The following is a 17,898-nucleotide window of genomic DNA, read 5'->3' as shown; positions in this document are numbered from 1 at the left end:
GAATGTGTTTATACAATATGGATATCAAATTAAAGCTGTTGATGAGTGCTATGGTACAGGATAATTTTCATACAACTGGGACGCTAGGGTCTCGAGATATAGCCCAAAACGTGGACCCGGGTACCCCTAGAATGTGTTTATACAATATGGACATCAAATGAAAGCTGTTGATGAGTGCTATAGTAGAGGATAATTTTCATACAACTGGGAGTCTAGGGTCTCGAGATATAGCCCAAAACGTGGACCCGGGTACCCCTAGAATGTGTTTATACAATATGGATATCAAATGAAAGCTGTTGATGGGTGCTATAGTATAGGATAATTTTCATACAACTGGGAGGCTAGGGTATCGAGATATAGCCCAAAACGTGGACCCGGGTACCCCTAGTATGTGTTTATACAGTATGTTTATCAAATTAAAGCTGTTGATGAGTGCTATAGTACAGGATAATTTTCATACAACTGGGAGGCTAGGGTATCGAGATATAGCCCAAAATGTGGACCCGCGTACCCCTACAATGTGTTTATACAATATGGATTTCAAATGAAAGCTGTTGATGAGTGCTATGGTACAGGATAATTTTCATACAACTGGGAGGCTAGGGTCTCGAGATATAGCCCAAAACGTGGACCCGGGTACCCCTAGAATGTGTTTATACAATATGGACATCAAATGAAAGCTGTTGATGAGTGCTATCGTACAGGATAATTATCATACAACTGGGAAGCTAAGGTCTCGAGATATAGCCCAAAACGTGGACCTGGGTACCCCTAGAACGTGTTGGTATTATGGATATCAAATGAAAGCTTTTGCTAAGAGCTCTAGAGTTCATTGTGATATTCGATTTAGTCGCATCAACCTGGCAAAACTGGTAAATATGCATGCGAAACCGAAATAAAGAGAAGAATTAATAATACGCACATACCCATTTACATACGTCCTATTCGATTTGCCAGAAATTTCGAATATAAATTTGCCTATATTAGTATTTACGATGCTTTTTTCCGGGAAGTATACCAGAGATGGACTGGGACTGGGATTAGGACTAGGACTGGGACTGAGACTGAGACTCGGAGTGGGACTGGGACTGAGACTCGGAATGCGACTGGAACAAAATACATACCACCCTCTGGGACTAGCAATAAGAGATGAAGAAGAAGGAGAAAAACTTGAGAGAAGAGAAAAGAGAGAAAGAGACTGAGAAAGAGATATAATGAGACGAAGATGGAGATGAAGCGAAAAAGACGGAGGGAGGAAGAATAAAAAGATTAGGAAAACGATTAGGATTAGGAAAAAGTGTAGAGGGGTAGGGCAGAGTTAGACGGAAAAAGCTTATTAATATGTATGCAGATAGGCCAAATTTAGGGAGAACAATGTCTTCCGGGTCTGCTAGTATATAAGTAAATTACGTCAACATTCAACTCCAGTATTGATATGGTGCAACAAAATACAAAAAAAAAAGAAATTTTCAAAATGGGCGTGGCTCCGCCCTTTTTCATTTAATTTGTCTAGAATACTTTTAATACCATTAGTCGAACAAAAATTTACCAATCCTTGTGAAATTTTGTATGGGCATAGCTTCTATGCCGATAATTGTTTTCTGTGAAAACTGGCGAAATAGGTTGAAGCCACGCCTAGTTTTTATACACAGTCGACCGTCTGCCCTTCCACTTGGCCGTTAACACGATAACTTGAGCAAAAATCGATACATCTTTATTAAACTTAGTTCACGCACTTATCTCGACTCACTTTATCTTGGTATTAAAAATGGGCGAAATCCGACTATGAACACGCCCACGTTTTCAATATCGAAAATTTCGAAAAATGAAAAAAAATGCCATAATTCTATACCAAATACGAAAAAAGGGATGAAATATGGCGATTCTGGGTCACCCTGGTCCACATTTTGGTCGATATCTCGAAAACGCCTTCACATATACTACTAAGGGCCACTCTCTTTTAAAACCCTCATGAATACCTTTAATTTGATACCCATATCGTACAAACACATTATAGTGTCACCCCTGGTCCACCTTTATGGCGATATCTAGAAAAGGCGTCCACCTATAGAAGTACGGCCCACTCCCTTCTAAAATAATCTTTAATACCTTCCGTTTTATGCCCATGTCATACAAACACATTCCATGGTTGCCCTAGGTTTATTTTCCTACATGATGATTTTCCCTTATTTTGTCTCCAAAGCTCTCAGCTGAGTATGTATTGTTCGGTTACACCCGAGCTTAGCCTTCCTTACTTGTTTTTAATTATTATTATTTTTTTCTGAGTCTTAATTGCCTATCATTTCTCATTCTATTTAGTTCTTTTAGTGACTCATTATTACAAGGACTCTTTCCTGACAATTTGTTACAATCTAAGTCCACGAACTCCAAAGTATTTTGATGTCACTTTTACCGGACTGTATGTAATATCTGTTCCAAATATGAGCCAAATCGGACCACAAATGCAATTTTTTGAAATATTTCGATGCATGCGCCACCTATCGGAGTTTTTTCTTATTATTGCATTGTCATCGGCTTCTGAACTATATTCCAAGTTTGAAGTTTGTAGCTTATCGGGAAGTTACTTAAATTTTAATTACTAAATTCGTTCACAACGGCCGGCCGGCCTACTGGCCGTCCGCTACACAGAGCCAAGCTAAATAATACCGTTTAAAAATAGAGACCACACTAATGGTAACAAAACGCCCCACGGAAGAAATTCTCCAACAAGAAAAACATTATACGAAACGCTATATTTTTGAGACGCTACACATAATCAGCACAACCAACGAAAAGTGAATGAATGTTAAGTCAGACACAGGCCAATGTGCTCACGCATACAGACAATTGATTATGAGAATTTTTTAAAGAACAACATTTACTCTTAATGCTATATTGTTGTTAGTAAAAATTTTGTTTATAATTACGGTTCCTTATTTATTTAGTTTTTTTGCGTTTTCTTTCTTCTTTTGTTACTAAATCAAATATAAAATTAGTCGACCTTGTACATCCAACGATCTAAGTTTATGTATACACGTACTTTTGTGTTTTTTATTATAATATTTGTCATTTTGTGTTTATAGTTCTGAAGATTCATTCTAATTGAAGTCAGAATATCGATAAATAAAAAACGATAATATAGGTACTAGTCATCACACTCCTCATCAATCTAGGGCGTTGATCAGACAAATAAATAAAAGCATGGATCGCGTCAAATTTCTAGTGATAGTCAACCGCTCATATCTTTAAAAATCATATTTTCATTTATGCATAAGTAAAACCAACTGAACCTTAATCAGGTTATGCTACGCCTCACTTTTTGAGAAATTTCACTTGCCCAACGCTTTTATTTATTTGTCTGATCAACGACCTAGATTGATGAGAAGTGTGATGACTAGTACCTAGGACCTATTTAATTGTTTTCTTTCTTTTAATATTATTATTACTTAATGTAAGTGTTGTTTTCAAGAAAACCGCTTAACTTAACATTTTATTTTAAATTATTTTATTTATTATTTCGACAAAATTTCTGCATGTTTTAAGGACCATTCCGGACTTTTTCAGGACAACGTTGGGTCAATTTAAGAACATTTCGGGATTACTTTAGGAGTCTTGATTTGTTTATTTTGATACCATTGTTTTAAGTTAATTTGGGGTTGTTATTTAAGAACTGTCTAGGGATAAATTCACGGCTACATCTGGAGCTTTTCCGAATATTTTGCTATAATTGTGCGACTGTTTGGAGATGGTTTCGGCACTATTTGGGGATAATGTTTGGGACAGCTTAAAATTTATTTTCTAATTGTATCAAAATTATTTCAGGGTATTTTATTAAACTGTTACAACTCTGGATCTACACGGTAAAGCCATACATTATTCGACGCGTACCAACCCATTAAGATTTTTAGTTCAAATAAATTGTATGACTTAATCTCCTCGTTCAGACGGCGCTGCAGGTGACTTCACCTAACTTCTGCTTACCAACATACATTTGTAATGATTTCACTTTTTTTTTCTAAATGATTCATACATTTTTTACTATACTTATTTTCCTACATTGGATATTGTAAATCCAACAATAAAACTTATCTACGAAATAGCTGCTTACACTTTTATTTAGTTTAAAAACTATTGGAAATAGGTATCGTTTTCGAAATTGTTTATAATACAAGAACATGAGCAAGTGTGTTATCGATAATAGCAATATGTTGTCGCTAATAGGCTGAGATGAGAGTTAGGGGGTATTAATAGAGAGCTCTCAAGTAGCAAATTCAACAGTTACGGTTGAATTGCCGTAAGGTTAGGCTGAGCAGCGGTACTATTTGAATTTTATAGAGTGAAAAATTAAAGGAATAAGCACAATATGATTATCACAGCCAAGTTAGTGGCGATTGGGTTTGGTTTAGTCCTTACAGCTTTTACGGTATCCACAGCTAAATTGTCAGAAACTGTGAGTGAATAACGGCAGACTTGCGTTTGGTGCGTTTATTTTATTTTATTTTTTTTTTATTTTTGTGTTTTATTCATAGATCAACTATCGACTACCTGATAGCGTATATCCCATTAACTATGATATTTATCTGCATCCTGATATCGCTACTGGCAACTTTTCTGGGCAATTACGTATACTCGTGAATACCACCAGTGCAACCAATCAAATAAAATTGCATTCAAATAAATTACAAATTACGAATGTTTATTTAGATAATACGAATAGTGCAACAATCGATGTAAAACAATTTTATTTAGATACAGTGCGTGAATTCTTGGTAGTGAATTTGAGCGAAGAGTTGCCAGCTGGACGCGCTTTTATTCTTGGTATATTATTTGAAGGTAATATGGCTGGAAAAATTGTTGGTCTCTACAGTTCGTCGTATGCCAAGGCGGATGGTTCTAAAAAGTAAGTAGTACTCGGAGAAAGGTATAAAATAGTTTGATGAGTTTGTCGTTTATCGGAAATTCTTAGAGTTATTGCCACATCTAAATTTGAACCGACTTACGCACGCTTGGCTTTTCCATGTTTTGATGAGCCCGCAATGAAGGCAACATTTGAAATTACGTTGGTTTATCCGAAAGATGGTAACTATCATGCATTATCTAATATGGATATTTCGGTGAGTAAATATTAAATATACTTTAAAGGGCTTACAGATTGCTATGATGACTAACCTCATAAGCTTAAAACATTTAAAATCCTAGCTTTCTAAAATAAATTTCAAATTTCATTGTGGACAAAAAAAATATTTGGCCATTTCTTATGCCTCTTCCTAGTGCTAGAGCTGTCATAATATTTTATATTTGTACTAGCAGACGCGAGAGACCCAGCAGACGTTGCCTTGCCTTTGGTTTGCTTAGCTATTTTAAGAGAATTTCAACAAGACTTTCTTGCTACTCCTCTCCCTTCTTCTCTTCGTGTTGCTCTTCTTCACCTCTCCTTTTTCATTGTTCTCTTACTAATGGCATCCATCTCTCTCGCCCTAACCTTTGACATCTCCTTCGTCCTGACTTCCTCACCCTCCTTTCACTCTAAGTAAATCCCTTCATAAATAAAAATTTGCTAATAGATCGGTTCCATGTCCATTTCCGCGAAAATAATAAATCTTCTGTAAACTAACAGTAGCCAGATGTTGTCCAGAATAAATTTTCTCCTCTCACTCCTCATATCACTCTTTTTGTACTTGTTCCTCCTCTACTCCCACTGTCCATTTTCCCAAGGAGTGTCCTTTTTCGATGTTAAAGTAATCGTTATTCTCTCTTGCAGCACGAATCAAATCAAGGCAACTATGTTGAGGCTTTCTTCAATAAGAGTGTGCCAATGAGCACCTACCTAACATGTTTTATTGTATCCGATTTTGCCAACAAGTCCGTTGAAATCGACACCAAAGGCATTGGAAACTCATTTATACTACGCGCCTTTGCTCCACAGGAAAAACTTGAAAAAATTGATTTTGCATTAAGTGTGGCCAAAACTGTTTTGGAATATTATATACAATATTTTCAAATTGAATATCCTTTGGCAAAAATGGGTGAGTTCTAATGCTTAGAAATATCTTTCCATTTCATTTAGATCCAATACTAATACAGTAATTTTTGGTTACTTGTAGACATTGTTGCCGTTCCAGATTTTGTTACGGGAGCTATGGAAAATTGGGGTTTGGTGACATATCGTGAAACTTCCTTGCTTTATGAAGAAGGCGTTAGCTCATCAAAGAATAGGCAAAGTGTTGCTGGCACTATCGCTCATGAATTTGCGCATATGTGGTTCGGAAATTTAGGTAACGTATATAACATAACTTAACATTAAATAACATAGCATGACATAATTTTAGGTAACATATAACATAACATAACATTAAATAACATAGCATAACATAATCTAACATAACATAACAGAACAATATATGTATAACATAACATAAAATAACCTAACGCAACTTGATGTAACACAATAATTTTTGAGTTCCTTATTTCGGTCGGCAAATAACAGTAACTTTTGGAGTTTTTTTATTTCTGCCGGCGAATAACAGTTATTTGTTGAGTTTGCTATTTCGGTCGGAAAATAAGAGTTACTTTCGAAATATTTTTCATTTCGGTCGGAATATAACAATTTTTGCTCGAATATTTTGTCAGTCAATCACGCAAACTAAACAATTTGACGGTAGTAAATGTAAACAGAAACATATTGGTGTAAAATTTACTGCTTAATTTATGCATTTTTAGATTAGATAAGTTTGAGACGTCCATAGCCGTTTAAAGGGTGAAGCAAAAATAAAATATGTATGTAAGTAAGTTTATATGAAACCGGAGATTGTTTACAGTGCTTACTAATTAAAATTTAAACGAATTCTTAATATACCTATATGAACGTTAGGGTGGTCCTTATAAATCAAACAAACAAATTTTTTACTAATCTCATCCCGTCAGACGGTAATACTCACATAAAAACCAAGAAACTCTCATATATTTGTTCCACACGGAGGTCGAAGTTAAGATTGCTCTGAGAGGATTTAAGAAATCAAAATATAGCTTTTTGATTTGTAATACCCAAAATCGATAGTTGGCGATATTGCATACAACTTCAAGTTAAGATTGGAAACGATTAAGACGTATTGTACAGGTTCACAAACCCAGATTGCCTCATGAGGACATATATAGTAAAATCTGAATTTTAATCACTGTGCGACACCCCTTAACTGTTTCTAGCAGTGACCAAAATTGATGTGTTGTATTTTTGTAGTTGTTATTAACGTTTGAACGGGTGAGAAAAGAAAAATAGTTTATTTGATTAATAAGGACCAGCCTTATATTCATATATAATAGTAAGCTTCGAAGGCCCATTATATGCATTCTAGCATTAGGGGTTTATTAGCTACTATACCAAAATTATGCATATCTAGCTTTGTAATCAACTTTTTATGTTGGATTTTCCAGTGTTTTAAATTTGTTTTATACTTTAAGAAAATTTAGCATTTAATTTAATTTAAACAACCATCCCGAAGGTTTTTTATATTTTTCTTAAAATTTTCCAACAAGTATGTACAGAGATTTGAATACAGAGTTCCATATCGATTGCTGATTTGAATATACATTTTTTTCTTAGCTGGAAGTTAGAAAATGCCTATATGAGAATATTTGGTTTCAAAACGACCTATTTTAGAATTCTGAAATAGGCCGCGTTCTTCGGACAAACATTCTAATATAAGGTGGTGTTCAACAGTTGTCTGAGATAAGGAATTTTCCAAACCGTTTTCCGAGATAGGTAGCTCTTCCATACATTAGACGGCGTCGGCCCTATATGAAATAAATACGTTACAAATGGTCGTCGTAAATTCAGACCTTTTTTAAGAGAGTCGAGCGAAATTTTTATTTTTTTAATTACAAACAAAATTATTATTATTTTTTTTTTTTTTTGATAATTTGGGGGTAGACTCAGTAAGCGTGAGTCTCAAAATTTACACTTTTTCTTCATATAGTTTGTATGAAAGAAAAATGTATATTTCGATACTCACACTTACTGAATACAGCCTCTGATTATTTGACATCTGATTTTTAGAACTCATATATCTTAATTTAAGTCTTTTGTAGTTAGAACACCCTACAGAAGAAAGCTATCAATTGGTAAAAACAACTTAGCGTTTAATTGACTTTTTTACGGGAATACCGAAAATAACACACTTTTAGGTAAAAAGTAAGCTATTAAACTAGTTGTCAAGTCACGCAACATTGCCATAGAAGTGCCACCGTTCACGACTTTTTGGGGTTGAAGTCATGCAGGGCTAACCTAGCTACTTGGCGCGAGGAGATTAAGGCCAAGCTTTTCTTACATTTTGCTACGTGCACCTTTTAATTTTCCTAAAAAGTTGGTGGGACGAGACCTACATGTTTTATGCCGATTCCGAACGGGTGGAGCCTATGACCCTCAGTAAGGTAGGCGGAGCACACTACCACCACACCACAGCGGCCGCCAACCCTGATTTTTTCGGTTATGTGCATAGGAAAGTCGTCAACTTTTCAAGGAAAGTTTCAAAGAATAATGCACACTATTTAATTTGACATCAACTTATAATTAGCTCGTAGCTAGCCTATTTCGCGGCACGGAATATTCCTTCTCTCTCCTTGATAATGCCATTGTGGGCTATGCAGTCTATTTCACATAGTAATTTTTTCATAGTTTAGTGAAGAGACAGACATACTTTATGGGACTTGCATTTGCAAGCATAAAAAAGATTGAGTTGTATATAGAAATGAACCTTATGTTATTGATTACATTTTAAGAATTTTTTTAACTAGATATTTATTTACTAGAAATTTAAAATAAATGTGCACGTAATTAAGATTATATTTGCATTATCTTTTTTCTAGTGACTATGAAATGGTGGAACGATTTGTGGCTAAGTGAGGGTTTTGCTTCTTATATTGAATATAAAGGTGTGGATGCAAAGTTTCCTGAATGGAAAATGGTGAGTGCGTTAAAATGACACAAATCTGTAAATTTCAGCCAGGGATCAATCAAAATTTCTGAGTAAGAAGAAATGAAATTGAAAAATAAGTTATTTTTTGAGTGAAATAAAAATCTCAGAAAATTCTGTTTCATTTCGAACAGAATACTAGGCTTAAAAAACTGTTATTTTCCCAGTGAAATAAAAAAAATTAAAAAAAAATTATTATATTACATCGTTCAGTCGTTAGCGAGACTATTGTATAGGTTTACAACAGTGGTCGGGAAAAATTTAAATATAAGTGTAGTATTGAGAGCGATAGCATGAGCATCCCAGCAGGAAATTAAAGCTAAAACCACAACATATTTTGCAACAAGCGCTCATGTTTAATTATTTAATGTTAGCAATATATTATGTTTTAATTTTTTGTTAGACTCAAGCAATAAAATAATATTTGTATAACATACATATTTACTAATTTCCTTTTGATGATTTTTCTCCTACCAACACAGCCACATTTTTAATTTTGGTAGCCACTGCTTTAGACCAATAAGCCCAGACCGTTATATCTTGTGTTTCAACTCGATTCTTTTAATTAAATGCCACGCATATATGCTAATATTAATTGATTTTTTCAACTCACACTTCAATTTTTTTATTTAAATTTTTTTAAATTTTTTTTTCTCGTTTACTCACATCAGCGCGATCAATTCGTTATAACCACTTTACAAGACGTACTCACTTTGGACTCTACACTCGGCTCACATCCCATCATACAGGCTGTGGCCAATCCTGATCAAATTACTGCAGTTTTCGATACCATCCCCTATTCGAAGGGCTCATCCATAATAAGAATGTTGGAGGATTTTATTGGTGAGAAAAATTTCCAACAAGCTGTTACGAATTACTTGAATGCGTATAAATTTAAAAATGCTGTAACCGATGACTTTTTAACTGAGATCGATAAATTGAATTTGGGTTTTGAGGTTAAAGCGATTATGAATACGTGGACAGAACAGATGGGTTTGCCTGTAGTCGAGGTTGAGCAAGTAAGTAATACACTATTTAAGCTAACTCAGCGACGTTTCTTTACCAACCCCGATGACTATAATGGTGTATATGATGATTCACCTTTTAAGTGAGTATATATGATGTCGTATTAAGATTTCTCTTTGGTTGTTTAATTAAAATTTCATTCTGTTCTGCTTTTAAATTTTAGCTATACTTGGTCCATTCCAATTACATACAAAACTAACGACTCAAATGATGTTGTAAGAGAATTCTTCTACTACAATCAGAAAGAGCGTAAGTCATACATTGTAGTATTAAATTTTAATACTAAATTATCTTTTAGATGTATTAGACTTAATATTTATCTATCCTTCTTTTTATTCAGTGTTAATTAACCTTTCTTCGGCATCGGAATGGATTAAATTCAATTATGATCAAATTGGTTATTATCGTGTCAACTATCCTGTAGCTTTATGGAACAAGTTGTCCGATCAACTTAAAACCGACCCAAATGTAAGAACTTTATTTTTAGCTTAATTTTATATAAATGAAATTAAGTCTGCAGTCAGAGTATAGCGTTATTCAATCGAACTCTGAAATAGGGCGATATTCAAAACTTTTCTGAGATAGGACTTTTCGAAGCGGCTGCCACTCACCAGTCGATATGTGCCTTTTTCATAATGTCAGCCTGCACTGTAAAAGTGCTCGCAAGAAGACTAAAAGGCACACACACAAAGTGTGCTAATACTTGCATGCATTTCATTCTCCTACAATGCAAGATCGTTAGATTCTCAAATAGTTTGTCATAATTTATGCACATGAGAACAAATATACGTAGCTCACAAACAGATTGAGAAGAGCGGTTTTCGTTTTCGACTCCATTTGGTGAGATCGAGTATCAAGGTTTTTTGCTGCATCCGCCGCTTTTCTACCCTCAGGGCCACACCACCGAATAAACTTGAGTTTTTTTCACTACCCACTAATTTTTGAACATCGATTCCTCGGTCCCCGATCCTTCGGTTTTTTGTGGAAACCGGATCATATTATTGGGACATCCGAATATCAGGCACAGATCTGTCTCCACTGGTAATTTTGGCACAAACAACTCGCTATTTTACCTTCCAACGGACGACTCCCCCCTTCACTTTCCGTTCCCAAAAGTCCGCATTAAACATATCAAGGTTCATTGCGTACCAACTTCGCCGTTCTAGATCTAACGGTAACTTTTATACGAGCCACTTATAACCGATTAGCTATAAACTATTCGTCGTTAATCACCAGTCTTCCTGTAAACCGATTCATGGTTCCTCAGTTTCACTTCTAACTTTACCTGCTCTCATCATCCACCGGCCGACCATCCACTATCCACAATCATCAGTCAAAAGTTCCTCATTCACCATCCGACTATTCACAATCAACTAATTTTACCTGTTGGACAGCATCCAAATGATCACCAATCTACCGATAATTGTGGATATCCATTAATTGATTCAAAGTTAGTTTTGGTATCAGCCATCTGCTCACTCTATTAATCCACTAGTGGTACCCGTGGTGTGATGGTAGCGTGCTCCGCCTACCACACCGGAGATCCTGGGTACACACTTCAGGCAAAGCAACATCAAAATTTTATAAACAAGCTTTGTGAATTAGAAGACATTTTTTCTAAGCGGGGTCGCCCCTCGGCAGTGTTTTGCAAGCACTCGGGGTGTATTTCTGTCATGAAAAGCTCTCAGTGAAAACTCATCTACCTTGTAGATACCGGTCGGAGTCGGCACAAGACAAGTAGGTCCTGCCCCACCATTTGTAGAAAAAATTAATAGGAGCACGACGCAAATCGAATCTCTGCCTGAAATCTCTGCGGAGATTATCGCGGCTTTCATTTTTTTTTTTAATTTTTGGTATCCATCAGACAGTTCACCGTACCGTAATCCGTTTCACAAGTGGGATGTGATATCAAACGTCCTTTCGCGATTCACCGTTCTCCGACCACTTTTACTATAAGCTTTAACTTCCGTCTACGTAATATAACGCGCATTTCCCATCTTCCCGACTGATAACGCTAGAACGTGCCTTCAAACATTTTTGTCAGTCTGTCTGTAGTTCTGAGCTTCAACAAAGAAAGTGATGAAAAATTACATCATTCTAGGATGTTGGTTTGGTCCCACTTTACTGAATAATAACAAAATCTTGAAGTGTCAATGGCATCAGCTTTCTTTACTCGCTGAGTAAATCGGATGGTGTAGGAGATGATTTCTGCGGAGGATAACCTATGGTCGGCAACAGTATAAAAGGCAAGTGCTTAAATAGCTGGAAGTTGCCAAAAGTAGGAGTAATAAGCTAGAGGCATCGGCACGACAACAGCTAGGAGACTGTTTGATGGCATATGGCAGCGGTTGCACACAATTTGAACGGCGGGATGCTAGAACTAATGGCAAGGCATGAATAGCGGGCAACAAACAGTGGAATTTGGGCGACGGAGCGCATACCAGTAGCGGGGCCAGTAAAATGAAAGTGTCGGTGTTGACGGACTACCTTTGCCGTGGTTGCTTATCTCAAGGCGGCAGTCCTCTGTAACGAGGCCAAGGAAGTTCATCCTAGGAAGCTGATTCTCTCGCTTGGTACACCAACCTCCACATGTTCGCATGGGAATCGAAGTTGTTATAGACACAGCGATAGCCATCCTTGCTCGCTTCCAAGTAAACTGGTTTGCGTTTCAACTTTTCTGGGTGGGAATACCGACCTTTTATGATCAAAGCAATAAACACAGAAAGAAGAAAAACCTTTCCGGTGTTTACCAGAAAGGGTTGCGGAAGATGGAACTCAAAGTAATTGGAAGAATGCATCAAAATGTGTTCTGCAATAACGATCTGGCAATCTTCAGGTCAGGGAATCATTGTGTACCAGTCCCAGTACCGTAACAGTCACGAGTTTTATTATAAAAATTACTTTTTATAGTTGTCGTTTTGTTGCATTTTCTGAAGTCCCTTTAATATGATATGAGTTTTATATGGTTCAAGTAACTTTATGCACTAAACCATGATTAAAAAGGAAGAGATGGTATATTTTTCCCTCCCTAGTAGCCTTAGTGTTCTTTCTGTCTACAACTTAATACAAAATCTGTGTTTATTTTTTTATTTAGAAATTCTCAGTAAGCGACCGTGCTGGCCTCCTGAACGACGTTTTCTCACTTGCAGACGCGACCCAGTTATCCTACGACATTGCGTTAAATATTATGGAGTATTTAGCCAAAGAAACAGAATATGTTCCATGGACTGTAGCATCTTCAAAACTAACATCTCTTAAGGACAAATTTATATACACCGATATTTATGGAAACTATACAAAATATGCGCTCGAGCTAATTGAACCTATATATAAAAGTGTTGCATGGAACGTGGGTGTGGATCATTTACAAAAGTGGGTAGCTACATAAAACAAAGTACGCGTTAAGCACATTATTCAATCTATAACTTATCTTCCTAGCCGCTTGCGTGTCGCAATATTATCAGCGGCTTGCTCTCTCGGTCTAGAGGATTGTCTAACAGAAGCGGCGCAACGTTTAAACGCCTGGCTAATTTATCCAACTCAACGTCCATATCCAGACACACGTACAACGATTTACAATTATGGCATGCAAAGTTCTGGTAATGAAAATTCTTGGAAAAATATGTGGGAACTGTATCTAAGTGAAACGGATGCCAGCGAAAGAAGGAAATTGATGGGTGGTCTTGCTTCGATACAAGTCCCTGGGATATTGAGCAAGTGCGTCTACTCATTCTCATTTTTTCGCGTTCCTTTTAACTTGTCTTTATGGTTTCTTTTTTAGTTTAATTAAGCTTATTTGGGATGAAAATAATGTGCGTGGCCAAGACTATTTCACATATTTGATATACATTTCCACCAATCCCGTTGGTGAGTCTATTGTATGGGATTATGTGCGTGAGCATTGGCTAGATTTAGTTGATCGTTTTGGTTTGAATAACCGTGATTTGGGAGCTATGATTCCATCGATAACTGGCCGTTTTAGCAACCAAACAAAATATGAGGAAATGGTAAAATTTTTCACTAAGTATCCAGAAGCGGGTGCTGGTGCCGCTGCACGTGTAAGCGCCTTGGAGAATGTAAAGAATAACATTGCATGGCTCGCTAACAATAAGCAAAATATCGGAGTATGGCTGAAGGAGCACTTAAAATAAGATAAAAGTTGTCTTGTTTTCATCTGATAAATAATAATAAATTTTTTAAATATGAGCTTCTGAGGCAAGTTATTGGGTACAGTGTGTGCTGCAAATGTACCTGACAATGTTGACATAATGGCTCGATTGGCTGTCAACCTAAGGCCAAGTTTTATATTAGGTCGGTTGAATGTTTGTCCGCATTTTCAATACAAATCTTGCAATCGATTTTTAAGTAACTTCTCATTGAGCTACAAACGTGAAACTTCACATATAGGTAAGACACCGAGACAATGCAACAAAAGGGAAAAAGAAATTTCGTTAGGTGGCACATGGATCGAAATAATTAGATACGAATTTGGAAATTTGGAATTTCGAGATCGGTTTTTAAGTAACTTCTTGGTGAGCTGGGGGCTTGAAATTTCAAACTAAATTCAGAGGTCGATGACAGTATAGGTTAGGGTAGGTTGAGGTGGCTGCCCGAGGGCACACTTAGGCCAGTGGTATTAGGCCCGTTGATACCACGAAAATACACCGTTACCTTTCCTCTTCGAACCATTTTGAGGACCTGATGAAAGCTACCAGGGCCTTGACGTCATGCTCCACAACCTGGCTCAGATTATCAAGAAATGGAGCACCTAGAAAGCACTGCCGTGCTTCGCTTAGTGCTGGGCAGTTGCAAATGAGGTGAACCACCGTTTTCTCCTCTTCATCCTCTTTACAACTCCTACAGCATCGACGATAAGGCGCTCCTAACCTTTCTGCATGCCTACCTATGACGCATGACCAGTTAGTGATGCAACAAGTGTGGAAATTGTATCGTGTCGTGACGGGATCTTTTAGGATCCCACTTAGGCCAGGTTTCTTTTGATGTTCGAGACCCGGGTGTTTGTAGCCTTCTTTCGTCGGCTTGTCGATGGAGGTTCTCTTTATTATCAGCTTGCATGTGGACAGGGGCATACCTAAGCGTTCTTGTCCAGGAAGAACCTGCCTGGTTGTACCCTGCCTAGCGAGTTCATCTGCAATGCAGTTTTCCTCGATGTCCCTATGTCCAGAGACCCATGTGAGGTGTACACGGTTCTGTTGAGCCATCTCTTGAAGAGATCGGCGAAAGTTTAGTGCTAGTTCAGAATTGAACGAGTAGGAGCCAAGAGATTTTATGGCACCTTGGCTGTCGCTGAAAATAAAAATTTGTCCAACACGACAACTCCCTTAGATGCAGGGCTGACGTTGCCGCCGCTCGATAATCAGCTATATCCAATGGAAGGATGTCAAGAATAAAAGCTTCGCTAGGCGTTGTTCTTAGAGCCCCGCTCATGCTTATCATGCTGGATCTGTGGACTTTACCCAACAAGTTTAGTTTTAAAACCTTGCTCAAGGCTGGCGACCATACGACTATCCCATACAGCAGTATGGATCGGATAATCGAGGTATAAATCCATCTGCATATGTTGGGGGTGAGTCCCCATTTTTTTCCAATGGCTCTTTTATACCTATATAATGCAATGTATGCTTTCTTTTGTCGCTGAATGACGTTGTCCTTCCAATTCAGCTTTGTGTTTAAAACTACGCCTAGAAATTTGGCCTTATATGCCAGGCTTAGGCGCACCCCATTTAGTTCTGGTAGGTTTAACGATGGTATTTTGTATCGTTTGGTATATAATACAAGCTCAACTTTATCGGAATTGACGCTGAGTCGACATCGAGTGGCCCATAGGGAAACCTCTCGCCATGCTACCTGCATCAAGTCGCATAAAGTTTGAGGGAACTTGCCTCTGTAGAAAATCGCTAGGTCATCCGCATATGCCACAACCTTCTCGCTCCCCCAACTAGTATCTCTTAATAGCGAGTTTACCGTTAGGTTCCATAGTAGAGGGGAAAGGACACCACCCTGGGGCGTGCCCCTTGCGGCAAATTGTGTTATATCGCCCTTCCCCAGTGAGGAAAGCACTTTCCTTCCCCTGAGCAGTTGATCAATCAGTCCCACTACGTCCACACCAGTTAAAGCATTGTTAACGGCGTCGGGACTTATATTGTTGAATGCTCCCTCAATAATCCTTTTCGAACAAGGATGTTTCGATAGTGGAGACTAGGCTGTGTAGCGCAATCTCCGCAGATTTCCCTTTGGTATACGGGTGTTGATAGCCTGAAATGAGGTTCCTATCAATGTGGGTAGTGAGAAAATCGCTTATTATTGTCTCTAGGCTCTTGGGTACGAAGGATGAAAGGCTGATAAGTATGTAGTCCTTCGGCTCGTAGTGAGAGGCTTTGTCTGCCTTAGGAATGAATATGACCGTGGTGCTCCTCCGTGCACATGGAATATAGTTTAGAGCTAAACAAGCGGTATATATGTGCCGCAGCCAGTTGACTGATAACTCCAAAGAGTAGATAAGTTGAGCGGGGACAATCCCGTCTGGTCCAGCAGCCTTAGAAGGTTTAAATCTTTTAACTGCCCACCTCACCATCTCCTCCCTGATGGGTATATTCATAGCTTGGTTTGCTGCAAGTACTTCCGGTGCGTTGGTCATGTTTCGCGGGAAATGTGTGTCCAGGAGCAGCTCTAGGGTTTCCCCTTCTGCGCTGGTCCAGGTACCATTTGGTCCCCGCAGAAAGCTAATAGCTGTTTGCGTCTTAGAAAGCACGCACCGTAGCCTTAACGTGTCAGTGACACTTTCGACTCCAGTGCAGAAATTTCTCCATAAAGTTCTCTTCGCTTGTCTCAGGACTTCTTTGTAGGCCCTTAGTTTGCCCTTGTATTCTAGCCATTGTGACCCATTATCAAGGAATTTGGCTTTGTTAAAATGTTCTCTACAGGACTTACGAAGTAGGTCCAGATCATGGGACTACCAGTGAGGTTTACGCATACCGCGTGATTTTGGCATTGGACAAGCCTATTCTAGGGCTTTTGAGAATGTCGATGGGAAGATTTCTACCAGACCCTCTAGCTCCTCCGTTGATGAGGGGCTTTGTGAGGGCAGTGCTAGTAGTTCTCCTACTAACAGCTCATTATGTAGTTCCCAGTTTGTATTACGCGGGTTACGTCTCGCAATGGGCTGATCGACTCTAACATTACTTCAATATACCGGTGGTCAAGGACACGCCATTTTTTAACCCACCCATAAACGCTTTCGCTACAAATAGTGAGGTCAATAACCTCTTTACGGTTTTTAGTAATAAAAGTTGGTTCATTACCTACATTGCAAGCTACCAGATTAGTTGTTAAAAGATAATCAAAAAGTGACTCAACACGAGTATTTATGTCGGAACTTCCTCACTGTACGTGGTTGGCGCTGGCGTCTGTCCCGATGAGCAGATGGCCTTTGCTTAAGTCGGCCACCAGTTCCTTTACCATCTTTTGCAGAGGAGGTTCCTCTGTGTCGTACGGCATATAAACTGAGGCTAGCGTTAATTGCGTGTCTCCGCTTTCAAGCTGGCCGCTGTAACATCACATTTGCCATAGTTAGGTAAAAGAAAGATGTTTAGCTCAGACTTTACTACAATACAGGTTCTAAATTTACCTTCATCTGCAGCTCGGATGAGCTTAAACCCAATGGCGCCCAATCCGCAAATCCTTGAGTTGTTCACCCAGGGTTCTTGCATAAGAACCACGTCGACGTCGCCTTTAGAAAGGCGACTGATGAGGGCAGCCGGGGCTGCCTTACATTTGTGCAGGTTTATCTGGAGCAAAATCAGCATGAGCTTGCTCAGACTCCCCTGCCTCCATCACCGTGACGTTGTGATCCTCTCCATCGCTACCCAGCAGAGCATCCTCC

The 17,898-nt window shown here is 38.2% G+C and overlaps 1 protein-coding gene across 1 annotated transcript; it reads left to right on the top strand.

Annotated features, from left to right (window-relative positions):
• Positions 1–4,251: 4,251 nt before the first annotated feature.
• Positions 4,252–14,201, top strand: LOC137237336 (glutamyl aminopeptidase-like). The gene is made up of 12 exons (XM_067760861.1): positions 4,252–4,450; positions 4,530–4,900; positions 4,967–5,114; positions 5,762–6,026; positions 6,105–6,275; positions 8,863–8,960; positions 9,641–10,077; positions 10,159–10,244; positions 10,336–10,463; positions 13,090–13,367; positions 13,434–13,712; positions 13,777–14,201. The coding sequence occupies exons 1-12, from the start codon at positions 4,364–4,366 to the stop codon at positions 14,144–14,146; spliced, it is 2,718 nt and encodes a 905-aa protein (XP_067616962.1). The 5' UTR covers positions 4,252–4,363; the 3' UTR covers positions 14,147–14,201.
• The last annotated feature ends 3,697 nt before the right edge of the window (positions 14,202–17,898 follow it).

The sequence above is a fragment of the Eurosta solidaginis genome, chromosome 1 (assembly GCF_040869045.1).
Source record: "Eurosta solidaginis isolate ZX-2024a chromosome 1, ASM4086904v1, whole genome shotgun sequence".
NCBI lineage: Eukaryota > Metazoa > Arthropoda > Insecta > Diptera > Tephritidae > Eurosta > Eurosta solidaginis.
This window is presented reverse-complemented; position numbering and strand designations above follow the sequence as displayed.

Bases quoted from the DNA above. Each gene is read 5' to 3' on its own strand.
- LOC137237336 (XM_067760861.1), top strand. From the start codon at position 4,364: ATGATTATCACAGCCAAGTTAGTGGCGATTGGGTTTGGTTTAGTCCTT. The intron at 8,961-9,640 runs GTGAGTGCGTTA...TACTCACATCAG, and splicing joins AGTTTCCTGAATGGAAAATG to CGCGATCAATTCGTTATAAC. The intron at 10,245-10,335 runs GTAAGTCATACA...CTTTTTATTCAG, and splicing joins CTACTACAATCAGAAAGAGC to TGTTAATTAACCTTTCTTCG.